This window comes from Neopsephotus bourkii, unplaced genomic scaffold (assembly GCF_033783945.1).
Source record: "Neopsephotus bourkii isolate Nb327-2 ecotype Australia unplaced genomic scaffold, CSIRO-AGI_Nbou_v1 NB_414, whole genome shotgun sequence".
NCBI lineage: Eukaryota > Metazoa > Chordata > Aves > Psittaciformes > Psittacidae > Neopsephotus > Neopsephotus bourkii.
Window position 1 is genome coordinate 1,604,840 of NW_026900918.1, and position 16,110 is coordinate 1,620,949.

The window sequence follows — 16,110 nt, forward strand, 5'->3', positions numbered from 1 at the left end:
TGGTGCAGCACCACGAGCAGGGTTAAGCACATGCGTTGGGATGAGGTTTTACCCCTCTCAGCCCTCACCCAGCTCCTCATCCCCCTGCTCTGACCCTTCATGCTACACCCAAGGCTGTTCCCTTTGCATGCTGGCTGCAGCCACCCCACTCCCAGCACAGTCATTCCCATCAACCAGAGACACCAGTTCCCATACACAAGGCAAGTGTTTATTCAGAGTCAAACAGGTATTTTCCCTTCCCCCACATAGTTAATAGCCTTTTTTATATAAATAAACATTAAGTGCTGGGAGCTCGCCAGCTTCACCGACAGCAAAGTGCATCGTGGTGCAAGGCAGGAGGTTGACCCTGGCCCTTTTCTACCTGGAACCATCTTGCACCGGTTTCCAGAGTCCAAACCCAGCAGAGCAGGGGATGAACCCTGTGAAAGTGCTGAGACCTGACAGTGTCGAGTCCCCTGACCCTTCGGCACTGGAACAGAGCAGCCCTCGCTCCAGGACATCCCTTGGTCCCAGAGGTGGCCGAAGCCACTCGCTCTGCAGAGCCAGGTGAGGGTTTTCTCCCCACCCCAGCCCCAAAGGAGGAAAAAGTCCAGGAAAACAGGCAAAAAAAAAAAGCTACAATTTCTTCTTTCAGTATCATCCCTGCTGGGGAGCAGGACCCCGTCCTAGAGCAAGCCAACAGCAGGAACAGGAGCTCCCCAGCGCAGTGTCAGTGTTGAAAGAGGCAGGAACACAAGGGCAAGCAGCACCACTCAACAAGGCAAGGACAGGAAGGGGAGGCTTGGGTCAGCAGCATCCAGGGGACCCCAAAGCCTCCCACAGGCAGCGTTGGTCCTGCACTGAGCGCAGCACTGGGGACCTCCAGCAGCTCTGTCACTATCTGCAGCCTGTCCGATGGTGACACCAGCAGTGAGTCACCCCAAGGAAGGGCTGTCCAGGGAACAGTTTCCTCTCCCAGGCAGCCCCTACATCACTCTTGCACACATGGACAAGGGCTTGACGCTGCTGGGTCCATCCTGCTGGGAAGAGGGTCACCACCACGTGCCAGCAACTGGGGTGTCCTCTGGCCAGGCTCTCGCAGAGCTCTGCAACCTACACCAAGGACCCTTTCTTGAGGATACCTGGTGCCACCAAGTGGCTGGGACACAAGTGTCCCCCATGGCCAGCCATCAGGCAGGAGAAGGATCACGGCTGGACAGGAAGATGGTGCGAGGATGATGCTTGGTCCCACCAATGCTGGGCAAAGGACACACTTCCTTCTCTGCAGGCAGGGTAATGCCTTAGTGCCATCAGGCCCCTTTCAGTTCTCCTCCATCCCCTCTGCTGTAGCTACAAGCCACAACATGGGCTACTCATACATTGCACACAGTGAAGGTCCCTCGGGACCCCAGACTACTCATAAATAGGGAACTACAGACTCTACATTGCTTCATAGACAGCTTACACAGTACAGAGTGGGGGGAAAGAGCCATGGACACCCCCAGGGAACATCAGCAGCTGTCCCCGATGGCAGAGGAGCCGAGCACCACGTCACGGCTTGGGCTTCTCAGGGATGATCCTTCGCTTGGAGCTGTAGAAGTCTAGAGGGCAGAAAGAGAGGGTTGGGAAGTGCCTCCAGCCTGTTGGAACCAATGGGGCAGGAAGAGGGAGATGTTCCCAGGGAAGCTCCCCAAAACCCAGCCCGGGTGGGCTCCACCTTACAGCCACCCCCCAGAGACCCCTCAGAGAAGAGCTGGCCACCCTCACTTCTGTTTGGTCTCGCCTGCATTTCCACTCCAGGCCCTGATCTTACAGGACAGGATCAGACCACGGCAGCTGAAGGTGAACAACTATTTTGAGGCACCCACAAGCCCCATATGAGGGCCCTGCCTAAGCCCCAGCATCCAGAAGACACCCAGTCTGCATCCTTTCCCCTTGGCAGATGGGCTCTACTCGCCCAGGAGAGGTGCAGTGGAAGCTGCTCCCTTCCCATGCCCAGGAGCCAGGCAGGGCTCCTGCACCCAAGCTCCCCCATCCATCCCTATCACAGACCCAACCGCAGGGTGCCCCCCCCCCAGCACTCACCTTTGATGGTGGCCTGCCCACGCTTCAAGCTCCGGGGGGCACCAGCCCTGTGAACCCCCGAGCTCTGCTGAGATCCCTCGGGACAAATCCGGCCAAGGGGCTCGCTGGAGGGGGCCAAGGAGCTCCTGCTCTTGCCGCTGGTGGCCCTGACCAGGCTGTGGAGCTCCTGGGGCGGCTCCTCAGGCAGGAAGACCCTCTCCCACTCGAAGCATCCTTCCAAGGGAGTCTCCGTCTCGAAGTCAAAGTTCCAGCGCTGCTGAGCTTCCTCCAGGTTCTGCTTCAAGAGGCTCTCCAAGTCCTGCTGGAGCTGCTGGTGGTCCACGGGGCCAAAGAGGTTCCTGCAGACCTTGCTGTTGCACGGCATCTGCCCGGCCTTGCTCTGGGACAGGGGCATCGTGGTGGCTAGGAGGGAACAGAGCAAGTTACTGGGGTGCTGGACACGCCACCAGCAAGCCCGAGGGCCAGCGCGTGGTCCACCAGAGCAATGCATGCAGTAAGCAAGGTGGGACAATGAGGGCTGGGCTCTGCACTGAGGCAGCGTGGAGAGAACCCCCATCTGCCCAGGGCTCCTCTGGGGTTTTGGTGGGGTCTCAGAGGCTTGAGCATGCCCGGGGTCAAGCACAGCCTGGTACAGAATCAAACCAGGCTGGAAAAGACCCTTAAAATCATCAAGTCCATCATCACAGGAATGCTGCAGGAGGATGGGGAAGGAGCACATGCCGATGGTCCCCCCTCCAGCAGGTAAAGCCCTGCCAGGGCACAGCATCCAGCATCGAGGCTGCAATCGGTTCCATCACAACCTGCTCCATTCCCCTTCCACACAGGCACAAGGCAAGTTGGCACATGGGCGAGTGAAGCAACAGGATGGTTTTCTAACTCATTTCTTCACCTCCAGAACCCAGGCTCAGTGGCAAGGGAGCCTTTGAGCAACTGCAGGAACATGCCACAAGCTTGACCACTGTTAACCACCCTCCTAATCTGCAAGAAGCTGTTGGGTAACCAGAGACACAACCCTGCTTGGGTTTGGTTTTGTTTTGCTTCAGATCAGTGCCAAAAGCCTTGACCCTGGCAGCGAGCGGCAGAGCCTTCCCCCCAAAGCCCCCGCTGCCATGAGGAACCTTGTCACAGGGCAGAGCAAGCAACGCTCTGGGATGGGGCAGCTTTTGGAGCCAAGGCTTAACCCTGCTTGGCCAGCATTGAATCTGGCACAGGGTGCCCAGAGAGGCTGTGGCTGCCCCATCCCTGGCAGTGCTCAAGGCCAGGTTGGACACAGGGGCTTGGAGCAAGCTGCTCCAGTGGAAGGGGTCCCTGCCCGTGGCAGGGGTTGGAGCTGGAGGAGCTTTAAGATCCCTTCTAATGCAAGCCATTCTGTGCTTTAAAACCAGATTCACAAACAACAGCATGCAAGACCACCTTCCTTATGGCCCACTCAACCCAGGGCCACACCAGACTCCCAGGCTCGCCCCCAGCCCCAAACATCCCCAGGGATGGGGGCTCAGCCTCCTGCAGGAAGGATTCTGCCCTGGCTCATTCCCAGACATGCCAGTGGACACTGGAGAGCCTCCAGCCCGGCCAGGACGTGCCCCACATCCATCCCTGCTGCCACCCGGCCCCTCTGCCCTGCCCCAGCCTGGCCCCGCTCCCCACCCAGACGGAGCATCCCGGGTAAAAATAGAAATCCAGCTTCCTATGCGGTGGCAGGCGGAGCACAGGCAGGGTGACCTCACTGCGGGGCAAGTCCCAGCATGTCCAGGCAAGCCCTGGCAGAGAGCAGGCAGGGGATGGGCTCTGACACCCTGACCAGGCACCCCGCAGCCCTCCCTGGCCTTGTCAGGCACCAGGCTCCTACTCCTCCGATGCCACCTGGAGCCCCGAGACAGCAGCTTCACCCCGGCTCATGGCTGCAGACCGCCGGGGCCACCCCAAGGGAAGGCACAGACCCTGGGCACCGTCCCCTCCATGGGCCGGCATCACCTGCAGCAGCCTCTGCAGAGCTGCGAGGCTCCCCCAGCTCACCTGAGAGCCCCAAGGCTCCATCAAGGAGGTGCTGCAGGTGCAGGGCTGTGCGGGAGCCTCGCCCCGATGAGGGCACGCCCAGGGTGGACCATCACCACCCCGCAGGCACCTGCAGCGACCCGGACCAGTTACACCAGTCGGGGAAGGGCCGGGTGCAGGAGGAGCCGCAGCCGCCGAGAGCGCCTCTCTCACGGCACCGATGAGCCCGCGGGGGGCCCGCAGCGGCTCCGGAGCCCCCCGCAGACACCGGGGATGCTCCGCGGCGGGGCCGCGCCCGCTCCGCTCCCGCACCGCCAGGGGGCGAGCACGGCCCGGGGCTCCCGCACCCCCCCCCCCCTCCCCTCCCCTCCCCTCCCCTCCCCACCGCGGCCCCGGCCCCGCTCCCTCCGCAGCGCTACGGACGCGGCCACCGGGGCGGAGCCGCCGCCCGCTCCCGCTGAGCGCTTCCCCCGGGCCAGCGGCACCCCCCGGTGACACCGGCACGGAGGGAGCGGGGGAGCGGAGCCGCGGCTGCCCCCGCCCAGCCCCACCGCACCGCACTCACCGTCGCGTCGCGTCTCCCGGCAGCCGGTGCTCGCCGCCCTTCTTTATACCGGCCGCGGGGCGGGGCCTCGCCGCTGCTCCCCGCTCCCACCGGGCCTTCCCCGCCCCGCCCCGGCCGGTCCCTGCCCCCTGAGTCCCGGCTCCCGTTCTTGGGCAGGGGGGGGAAGTGGGGAGAGGGGAGAGCCGGGACCCCCCTCACCGGGGAGACAGGGACCCCCGTGCTACGGGGTGCAGGGACCCTGCACCAGGGGGTACAGGGATCCCCCGTTGGAGGTACAGGAAACCCTGCACCAGGGGGGTACAGGGATACCCCGTTAGGAGGTACAGGAAACCCTTCCTGGGGGAGGGTGCAGAGATCCCCCCATCAGGGGGTGCAGGGAAGCCCTTCCGAGGGGAATGAAAGGACAGCAGGGGATACAGGGAACCCCTTCCTAGGAGGGGTGCAGGGACCTCCCCCATTGGGGATACAGGGAGTCCCTTCCTAGGGGTTGCATCGACCCTCACATCAGGGGATGGAGGCACCTGCCCCTTAGAGGATACAGGGACCCCTCGATCAAGAGGTTCAGGGGTGCCCCCAGGAGCCCTATAGAGCAGCACTTTATCTGGCTGGAGGAGGGGGTATTCCCCCACCCGGGCTTTCCTGTCTACTGGGCCCCTGTGGGAAGGGGTGACGCAGCCCCTTTGGGTGCCCACCCCAGGATGATGCTCCCCTGTCCCATGGCACTGCCCTGGCCCTATGGGCTGCTCTGGTCTCCCCCGGGTTTTCTCCCCAGGGCCTGGCTCTGCTTTTCCAGCTGTGGCCAGAGCAAAGTGCTTTGGGAAGGAGCTGCTGGTCTCAGCCCGGGCAGGGAACAAGCCCATGCATGTCCTGCAGGAGCCCGCAGGCAGGATCTGGGGGGGGATCTGTGGCTTATCTGGAACACCCACCCGAGTCCACAGGCGGGGGTGAACCCGGAGCGGCTTCTGCTGGGGTTCACCTGTGGGGCTGGAGGGCACCAGCCCCTGTGCCTGGTCCATGGGTCCGTCCCTGCCCCGCAGAGCACAGGCTGGTGGCCTCGGTGCCAGTACACGGAGGGGGGGGCTGTGCTCTGCATCCCCCTCCCAGCACGGCATAAACTGCCCGGGTACCGCGGGCATCACCCCCCCAGGGCTGCAACCACAGCGAGCTCCCTGGAGCACCGGCAGTGACGGCTCCCTCCCCGGGGGCAAAGACCCGGTTGAAGTGGTCCCTTGGGAGTGCGAGGCACCCTCAAAGGCCCCTGGAGCCGCGGCGCTGAGCAGGACCCTTGGCATGCACCCACCCCCGGGCACTTCCCAGCTGGACCAGCAGCTTCCCACCGGCCCCAGCAGCTGGAGGATGCGTTCGGGCATGTCTGGATGGAGGTTGCCGTGGGCTGCAGCAGCAGTTGCCATCGCTGGCCACAGCTCATGGTGCTGGGCCAAGGTGCTCGTGTTTGGTGGCTGCTCGCTGCCTCCGGATGGGCACGGTGCTATGTGAAGGGGAAAGGAGGATGGGGAGTGTGAAAACATCCTAGATGAGGATTACACAATGCAGAAGACCCATACTGGGAAGCTGAGGTCTGGAGCCAAATGCTCCCAAATCCCTCCTGGTTTTGCATTCATAACACACAGGGAGAGGAGGGGGCCCGCTGGAATAACCCTTTCCCACAGCGGTGTTCCCAGGAGGGAATGATTTTTCCTCTTGGTCGCACAGAGCAGCTTTCGGAGCCGTACTGTGGAGGGCTGGATGTGGCGCTGCGCAGGGATGGATCATTCCCTCATCACCAACCCCCAGCGCTGCTCCCGCTGCAATTCCCGCTGCAATTCCCCGCTTCGCTCCCTCTGGATGCGGGAGGATGCGACTGGCACCAATGAGAAACCCAGCTCCATCGCGGGGACATTCACAGTGCTGTGGGCATCTCCCCATGCTCCGTGCAGCCTCCAGCTGCACGCTGGGGCTCTCGGGTGAAGCAGCTTTCGCTAAGAGGATGCTCAGTGCTTAAAGCAGCTCTGTGGGTGGGATAAAGGCCCCTTCCCAACTACGGAGAAGGGAATGGGGCTGTCAGACCCGGCAGCTTTTCAAATGGGCGCCCGAAGTGGCGGGAAGGAGTGGCCTCGGTTGTGCAACCGCAGCCAGCCCCAGCCCCGCTGATGCAAGAGCAGGGCTCCAAAGGAGAAGTGACGTGACACAAACCGCCCGGCCCAGGGATGGGAATATCCCCGCTTACACAGGGATGCCTCATTGATCCCAGGGCAAAACCAGGGAGAAAACAGATCAGGCGCAGGTTTTCCCCTAGGGAAACAGCTCTGTGATTGTCCTGTGATTTCTGGGGGGGTGAAGGTCCCATCCCTGTGCCCTGCATGGGGGGATGCAGGTTTCTGGTGGGTCTTGCTCCTCTTCCCCGGAGCTGGGGAGCTCTGGCTGCAGATGCAGACCCGCATCGGTGCAAAATGAGTTACTGGAAATGGGAAGTGGGTAAAGGATGGAGCCAGGGTCTGGGTCAGGGAGTCCGTGGTTGGGTCTGCAGCAGCATCAGCAGGAAAAGCAAAGGTGGGGAAAAGAAGCGTGATTAATACCAGGCAGTGCAGGAACTTTAAATAACCAGTCCCAGGGTGACTCATCACATCCAGCCCCAGCAACACAGAGGAGGAGGAGGTCAGAGGAGCAGGACCGGGGACCAGGACCTGAGGGTAGATGGGGTGTTCCCTTCTCTGCCTCTATGGTCACAATGTGAAAGCTGCCACATCTCCCACTGGCTCCCTCCCCAAGGGGTGTCCCAAGCCCTCACCAGGAGAGGGGTGGTGGTGGGAGACTCCATCCTTGCTTGGAAAACCCATCCTGATGCCTGGAAGCAAAAGGAACATATTAATAACGTATTCATAGTGTATTTCATGGCCTTCAAAGCAACCTCCTTCCCAGCAGCTCAGTGCCAAGCCTTGCCTGGGGAGCCCTCAGGAGCGTTTCCTTCCCAGGGGGATCTCCCAAGGCGGGACCCTCAGATGCGGAGCGGGGAGGAAGCCACTGCAGACATGGCGCATATTATTCATGGTGGGGAGTTGGCTGTGACTCAGCCCATCCTCAGCGCTCCATCGGGGAACGTGCCCGGGCACATCGCCTCTGACACCAAGTTTCATCCTCGCCACAGGGACACGGGGAGCACCAGGAGCTCCCACCAACAAGGGGATGTGGGGATGTGGGTGGGAGCTTCCGCACGGAGCTGGGGAATGGCTTGAGTTGGGTTTGGATTTGGAGGAGGGCACCAGAGCTGGAGCAGGGCCTGGAGCACAGTGTGATGGGGAAGGGCTGAGGGACCTGGGGGGTTCAGTGTGGAGAAGAGAAGGCTCAGGGGGGACCTGATGGCTGCCTCCAACTGCCTGACAGGAGGATGGAGCCAGGAGGGGCTGGGCTCTGCTCCCAAGGAACAAGGGATGGGACAAGAGGAACCGGCCTCAAGCTGCACCAGGGCAGGTTTAGATGGAGCTGAGGAACAATTCCTGCCCCAGAGGGTGCTCAGGCATTGGAACAGGCTGCCCAGGGCACGGCTGCAGGCACCGTCCCTGCAAGTGCTCACACAGCGTGGAGACGAGGCCTCAGTGCCATGGCTCAGGGGTGGCCTTGGCAGTGCTGGGGTAAGGGTTGGGCTGGATGGGATTAAAGGGCTTTTCCAAGCTGGTTGATTCCATGATTCTAAGGGAAAATACCAGAGGTTGTCCCAGAACTAGGAACTCTCTTATTTTGTATGAAATGAGGTTGGATTTTCTGAGGTTTTAAATAGCTTAGTTCTGTCCTCTGTAGATATCTTCCAAATTACTAAAAGTGGAGTTTCTGTGTTCACTTTTGCTATTTGTGGGGTGGCTTCTAGGTGACATGATGACATTATTGATGAAAAAAGACACCCTAACAGAAGAAGAAACCCAGTTCTACATAGCTGAGACCGTGCTGGCCATTGATTCTATTCATCAGCTGGTTTTAAAGGGCTTTCCCAGCCTGGTTCATTCCATGATTCTATGAACTCAGGATTTGAATGTCCCAGGCTTTGATGGGACGGAGAAGAGTGGGGAAACATGGCTTTGTGCAGCCACATGCTGTAATCCTGACCACAAAATGAAGAAGCAAACGTTCCAAGGAAGGTTCTTGACACGTTTGGAGGGAATCACACACTGAGGCCCACCCCATGCCCATACAGCTGTTCTAAATGCACACAAATACCTGCCTGTAAGGACTTTATAACGGCTGAATATAAAATGTCACTCGTAAATAAAGGAAATGACCTGGGAGCGTTTTCCCAGGTGGAAGCTTGTCAGTGCTGGCTGCAGGAATGAAGGGATCCACATGGCTCCTTACCCAGCCCTGCCCAGCAGCAAGGGTTGGAGATCTGGTAGTCAGAGGGGTATGGGAAGTTTGTGTTTTCTGGGGGGTACCTCATAGATCAACCTGTGTAGGGGGATGAAACTGGAAAGGGGCAGGCGGGTGAAGCATCCTTCATGTCTGTGGGGCTGGCGCTGGTGATGGAGCTCAGGGCACGCTGCTGTTTATCAGCATGGGGTAAATTTAAGCTCTGTGAAAACCCGGATTTCCACCCAAGGAACCAACCTGGGAGCAGGGGAAGCACCACGGGACCCCCCCAGCAGTGAGAGCAGGGACCAGCACAGGGGGTTGGGGTTCACTGCTGCAGAACCGACACCCCGAGGCCTGCCCGGCTGTCACCCACCTCTGCAGGGGCACAGGGGGACTCCTGCAGCCCTCGAGCAGGAGGGAACACCCAGTGCAGGTGTGAATCCCCTGGGCTCAGGCCCATGGGCAGGGACTGGAGGTGTCCATAGCTCTGCTGGGGAGAAAGCCCTGAAGCAGAGCCCCGTGCCCGCTCCGGCAGGACCCGAACCTCCGCGCCGGGGGCTGAGGTTTTCATTATCTCTCCTAACAAGCGTTTTTCCTTTAAGCGGGAATCGCGAGGGCCCTTAATGCAACCCTCCCGCCCCAGCAGAAGCCTAAATGGAGCCAGTGTTCGGCTGCACGGCGCTTCCAGCCCGGCAGAGGCTGTTTTCCCATCAGCTCTTTGAAGTGCCCAATTAAGTGATCTCCTGCTAATAGGATTTTCCCAGGAAAGAAAGGCAAGAATGACAAAACGCTGGATGCTTCATTAACTCTGCCCCTCAAAGAGCCGGGATCGTGTTAATCGCCTGGTTCCCTGCCACATACAGCCCTTGTTTGCTCCATTTATGAAGGCATTTTGATGAGACACCGGAGCCAGCAGAGTGGAAACCGAGTCCCAGTGAGCACAAATGGGGGATGAGACAGTCCCAGGGACAAGGCTTTTGCTTACTGGAAATATTCCTGGATGCGGGAGCCGGGCTATGAATCGGGCGCTTCATTCGGCCCCTCATTTCCATCCAAGGCTGGGTTTAGCCCCGTTCACAGTCATTAACGTAATTGCTCCACTGATGTTCCATGAGGAAGCTTTGTGGGTTGGGGTTTCTCTGCTGGCAGCACAGGACCTCATTGTCCAGCGCCCACTGAGGATGGCAGCGGGTACCTGGCTTCCAACCCAGGCTCCTTTGTCTGCATCACCCCGTTCGCTGTGACCCAGGAGCAAGGCAGGACCATGCAGACAGCTGCGGGAGGGCATGGATGCTCCGTTGGGAACCACAGCAAACGGCTTCCAGCCTTTGGCAAAGCGCCTCGTGGGGAGGAAGGTCCTTCAAAAACGTCCACAGGGTGTTCTTGCAGCCAGCTCTTCCCTCCTGGTGTCTCAGCAAGGGCAGGGGAAGATCCCATTGGGTAGGAGCAGGCAGGGAAAAGACAGGAGCAGCTCTAGGGCCTTCCACAGGATTCAGCACGTGGGTGGGAATAAGTAAGTGGAGTCTGGAGCAGAATTCCTCCCATCCATGCGGTGTATGGGGTCCCCAGCCCTCGGCAGCTCTCAGTGCAGCCAGGCCCATGGGATGCTGTGAACCCATGTAACTTCTTCCCAGTGGATGACACAGATGGCACAGTGCAGGGATGAAGGTTTTGCTGCTGTCCTGGGCAGCCTGTTCCAATGCCTGAGCACCCTCTGGGGCAGGAATTGTTCCTCAGCTCCATCTAAACCTGCTCTGGTGCAGCTTGAGGCCGGTTCCTCTTGTCCCATCCCTTGTTCCTTGGGAGCAGAGCCCAGCCCCTCCTGGCTCCATCCTCCTCTCAGGCAGTTGGAGGCAGCCATCAGGTCCCCCCTGAGCCTTCTCTTCTCCACACTGAACCCCCCAGGTCCCTCAGCCCTTCCCCATCACACTGTGCTCCAGGCCCTGCCCCAGCTCCGCTGCCCTTCTCTGGCCCCGCTCCAGCCCCTCAAGGTCTCTCCTGTAGTGAGGGGCCCAGAGCTGAGCTCAGTCCCCACCTCCCGGCACCCCCGGGCTCCTGTCACAGGTTTCAGGAGCGCTGTAACCTGGGCGAGGGTGAGTGTGGGTCAGGAATTGCTTTGTCCTTGTGCTGGGGGAAGAGGGACGAGGCCGAGCTGGGGCAGGGCAGCCCCATGGCCCCAGGAGGAAAGAGCAGGCACCTGCAGGAGGGCAGTGCCCAGCGAGGGCACCATGGGCAGACAGCCGCTGCCCTGCTCCGTGACTCACACGGGTGCCGAGCTCCGTGCGGAGCAGAGGGAATGGGAGGGGACAGCTCTGTGTGCACAGCTCCAATAAAGCAGTGGCGTCGGGATGGCCGCCACCGCCCAGACGCCGGGGTAAGGGTCGGTTGTTTCCCTTCCACGTGTGGGTCACGCACAGGAGGATTTCCTGGAGCTCCCAGCCCGCACTGCACCTCCTGCTCCCTGCTCAGAGCTGTGCTGGGCCGGGTGCTGGGGATGGACACGGTTCACACACCACGGTGGGGCAAGGCTTGCTTCCATCAAACAGGGGTTCTGTTGGGGAGCTCAAGGCACCAGATCAATGCTTTCTCTTTGGGTTCCAGCCACCCTCATTGGTTTTTGCCTGCCTGGCCCCTGAGAATCCACACTGCACCACGGAGAGGAAATCTGCTGCTTCTTGCTGCTGTGTTGGTGCAAGAGAGGATGGAAACAGGTTACAAATGTCCTGTCATTCAGATGCCAGCAGCGACGTGAGCCAGAGCCCTCCCCACCTCCCGCAGCAAACCTGGGCTTTGCATAAGACCAAAAGATTCTGCAGAGCCACAGAACCCCAGACTGCTTTGGATGGAAGGGACCTGAAAGCTCCTCCACCTCCAACCCCTGCCACGGGCAGGGACCCCTTCCACTGGAGCAGCTTGCTCCAAGCCCCTGTGTCCAACCTGGCCTTGAGCACTGCCAGGGATGGGGCAGCCACAGCTTCTCTGGGCACCCTGTGCCAGCGCCTCAGCACCCTCACAGGGAAGAGCTTCTGCCTAAGAGCTCAGCTCAGTCTCCCCTCGGGCAGGTTCAAGCCATTCCCCTTGGCCTGTCCCTACATCCCTTGTCCCAAGCCCCTCTCCAGGTTTCCTGCAGCCCCTTTAGGCACTGGAGCTGCTCTAAGGTCTCCCCTTCAGGAGCCTTCTCTTCTCCAGGCTGCCCCGGCCCAGCTCTCTCAGCCTGGCTCCAGAGCAGAGCTGCTCCAGCCCTCTGGAGCCCTCATTTACTGCTGACCAACTGTAACACGCCACAAGGAGAGCAGGAGACAGACACTGAGGGAGAGGGATGCTGTGAAACAGGAAACAGAAACCCCAGAAGTGTCAATAGGGCCAACAAACACCCTCCAGTCCCTGTCAGAGTGACCCTGGGCGAGGGGAACTCTTGGCTCCAAATGTGAACGTTCAGCCACGAGTTTCCAAGTGGGACATGTCAGCCGGGCAGCTGCAGGAATTCCTATTGGCAGGAGCAGCAGCCTGAAGCCTATCTCCAGCTGGGGCAGCCTCCTCCCAAAGGGCTCCAGCAGCGCAGTGTGTGTAAAGCTGATGCATCCACTGTTTGCCAGCACGGGCAGCGCGGCAGCCCGTGGGTGTTCTGCAGTGACTGGTGGTGACTGACAAGGGGTTTAGTCTTCTAAGCCTGGAGAAGAGAAGCTGCGTGGAAACCTCAGAGAAGCTTCCAGTGTCTAAAGGGGGGTACAAGGATGCTGGAGAGGGACTCTTCATCAGGGACTGTAGTGATAGGACAAGGGGTGATGGGTTCAGACTGAAACAGGGGAAGTTCAGGTTGGATCTAAGGCAGAAGCTCTTCCCTGTGAGGGTGCTGAGGCGCTGGCACAGGGTGCCCAGAGAAGCTGTGGCTGCCCCATCCCTGGCAGTGCTCAAGGCCAGGTTGGACACAGGGGCTTGGAGCAAGCTGCTCCAGTGGAAGGGGTCCCTGCCCATGGCAGGGTTTGGAGCAGGAGGAGTTTTAAGGCCCCTTCCAATACAAACCAGTCCATGACCCTATGAAACGGGCGACTCACAAACGTTCCATAGCACAGGCTACCGCCAGCGCTCCATCAGCAGCAGTGGGGGAAAGGCTGAGCATGGAGCTCCCTCACCAGGGAACAGTGCCCAGCATTGAGGGGTAAAGCCGAGGCTGCGCAGGGCGCAGATAATGGACCTGCCACAGCTGGTGGGAGCGATCCCCAAAGTGACAGTGCGGGGACACGGTGCCCCACGCTGATACCACGGCTCCACCCTGATACCGTGGCCCCCGAGGGAGGGTGGCAGCTCAGCAGGGCCATGGTGCCTGGCTGCGGCGCCCGGCTGCTTTGTGCGCTCGTGCAGTTGGTCCATCGCCCCGTGTCCGCCTGTTGTCCAGCCAAGAGGACAGGACAGTCTGACTGTGACTGTAGCAGGGTGAAGCCTGGGGAGCCACGGGGAGGGTGTGGAGTGACAGCCCTGCAATCGGTGGCACGATCTAGCTGGGAAGGATGCACACGTTTCCCATTCCCAAGTGAGATGACTCCCACTGAAAATCCAACAGCTGAAATCCCCCAGAGGAGCGGGCAGAGCCGCCGCTCGGCTCAATGTGGAGATTTGTTCAGCTAGAAGCTATGTCAGCTCCTAAATTATTAAATAATAGCTGGATGAATCACTTGGGAACATAGCGTTCCTCTTGCACAGCCCATTTTCTATCTGTCTGCAGCTCGCGTTTATTTTAATCACAACAGTGTTTGTTTGAAGTTACAGAATGTAACCAGCAGCGAAACTTCAGAAATGAAACAGAAAACAGAGGCAGTGACAGGATTTCTAGGAAGCCAGAGCGCTTCTTGCATGGGCTGGGCTGCTGCACCTCCAGCACCGCTGCCCTCCAGGGCTGCCAAGCCAAAACTGCTTTGGTTTTGCTTGCTTTTGCCTGGTTTTGGCAGGTTGATGTGGGAAATTGGAGCCCAAGGCCCATGTCTTTGTGGCAGGTCTTGGATGCTACGCAGGATCTGAGGTTGAACTGGAGCTACTGGAGATGCTCTCTGGTTTGCAAAGGGGGTTGATGCTCCAGTTACTGCACTTTGCTAGCTAAGCAGCACCAGAGGAGGGTGATTCCTGATGTAGCCCACGTTTTGGGGTGGTGTTTTGAGGGTCTGACTTGAACATGGGTGTGGGGACAGGGGTTGAGGCCAGTGGAAACAGGAAGAAGTTTGTCCAACGTTCAGCTGCTTTGTGGATGTTTGTGTCATTGCAGGGCCATGGGCTGGGGAGCCAAAGAAGGGAAAACTGGAAACTGGAAGCAGGGATGGTACCGGCAGGGGATAAAAGCTGCAGAACCTCGGTCAGTGGCTTCCAGGGGTGAGTTCTGCTGGCAGGTCCCTCCGGAGCAGGAGCTGGTCAGAGATAAGAGCGTGACCCACCCTTCCGGGTGCTGCGGGGAGGTTCCAGTGCACAGAGCAACGTCACTGCTGCCTCCTCTGACTTCAAACGACAGTGGTGCAAAGGCAGCGAGTATGGAAACCATCAGAATATGTCTGAGTTCTCAGTGTGCCTGGAAACACATCTGGGCTGGGGTGAACTGCAGCAGCTCCCCAGCAGCAGCTCAAGCAGGGCGTAGCTACAACCACTGCTGGTGCTGGGTAGGGTGGCAGCTTCACACCCATCCATGACCCGGGTCAGCTGAAGCTGTCACAGGGTTGGTGGCACATACCCCAGGGAAAGAACGAACATCTTCAACCTCTCCATTTTCTAAGTGCAAGGCACATTCTCACAATGATATTCTTTGTCATAAACAAAGTGCAGCATGTACATAAAAAGGAAATGAAACCTCCCTTTCTTTGCAGAACCATTTGCACACAATGCTCTCCCCGGGGACAGTGTGGGAAAAGAACACCCTGCACATCAACAGAGGGGAGTTAACGGTGCTTAACGGCTGTGCCCATATGCTGCAGAGATGGGCGTCTAAGGAACTCAGTGCTAGCCTCGGGATGCTTCTGCTGGGCAAGAGCAGGGGCAGCTGGAGCTCTCCTGGGTCACCAAAGGAGCTCAGCACCTCGGTGTGAGAACCATGAAACCAGGCTGAGACAGCTCATGAGCACAGGCAACACAGATCCCATCACTGCTCAGAGCAGGACTGGTGCTGAGCATGGAGGGGGAGCCACCCCCTTGTGCCAGGGAACCACTGACGAGTGTGTGTCCTCCTCTGGCCAGGACAGATTGCTGAGCAGCTCTTCCTGGTCTGAGGATCTGTGGGGAGATGTCAGGGATGTCTCTGGCTCCAGAACACAAACATTCCTTTATCACTTCGGTTTCAGAGGAGCTTTTCAAGCAGAAGCTGCATCACTCTACCTATGGAGCACCCCAGTGCTCCCAGGCTGGCCACCCTCTCCTAGAAGCAATCCGGAAGCCCCAAATCCACAAACATGCCACTGCCCTGAAACCACAACATGGTAACAGCCCCCTGCGAGAAGGGCTGGTCACAGCCAGTGCTTACACAGCTCCCATCTTCCTTTAGAAGCTGCTGACTTTGCTCCCCATCAACTCCCCACCCGTGCTGTGCAGAAGCATTCACCTGCTGGGAAGCAGCAGCTCTGCTCCACGCCAAGGTCCAACTGCTGTGTTTGGCTGAGGAGTGAAACACGAAATCACAACCCCAGACCGGAATCACCACCTGCTTCCCCACCGGGTACTGCCTCCTGTACTTCAGCTTTCCTTCTTTCTGCACGCTGTGTCCCTCCACACCACGTAACCACAAGGGGAATGGTGGTGCTGCCCTTCCAGGATCAAACCCTGCAGGATCACGGGTTAAACCCGGGCACGCAGCTGCACACAGTACATGACATCATCCCAAGCCTTTCATCGGGTGCCCGCGCTCCCGGCGGGACCAAAGCCCCTTGGGAACCAAGAGTCCCACTGCAGGTGAGGCCGCCCTGACCCCTGCTGGGCAACCGCGACAGTGCGGCCACGGCTCTGCTGCGAGCCCGGCCCAGCCTCGTCCTCCGCGGGCTGAAGAGATCCTGGTTGGGCAAGGGTTGGGGATGGAGGGCCATGCCCGGCTGCACACACAGCACCTGTGTTTAAGGGACAGCACAGTCTGGGCCAGGGGCTATTGAACTGGTGGCCAAGGGACCCACAGGACCATTGAA

The 16,110-nt window shown here is 59.5% G+C and overlaps 1 protein-coding gene across 2 annotated transcripts; it reads right to left on the reverse strand.

Moving 5' to 3' along the window:
* Positions 1-1,411: 1,411 nt before the first annotated feature.
* CDKN1A (cyclin dependent kinase inhibitor 1A) lies at positions 1,412-4,771 on the reverse strand. Of its 2 annotated transcripts, XM_061349503.1 has the most exons (3): positions 4,625-4,771; positions 2,065-2,466; positions 1,412-1,580 (listed from the first exon to the last, which is right to left on the reverse strand). In XM_061349503.1, exons 2-3 carry the CDS (start codon positions 2,456-2,458, stop codon positions 1,531-1,533), a joined length of 444 nt encoding a protein of 147 aa, XP_061205487.1. In that variant the 5' UTR covers positions 2,459-2,466; positions 4,625-4,771; the 3' UTR covers positions 1,412-1,530. The 2 variants fall into 2 exon arrangements, with proteins under 2 accessions (XP_061205487.1, XP_061205486.1); XM_061349502.1 differs by lacking the exon at positions 4,625-4,771 and having other exon boundaries at positions 2,065-2,797.
* Positions 4,772-16,110: the final 11,339 nt, after the last annotated feature.

What these genes read in the sequence shown, in the direction of transcription:
- CDKN1A (XM_061349502.1), bottom strand. Translation starts at nt 2,782, where the DNA reads ATGTGCTCCTTCCCCATCCTCCTGCAGCATTCCTGTGATGATGGACTT. An exon ending in TGGGCAGGCCACCATCAAAG is followed by an intron (nt 1,581 to 2,064) that starts GTGAGTGCTGGG and finishes TCTGCCCTCTAG; the next exon opens with ACTTCTACAGCTCCAAGCGA.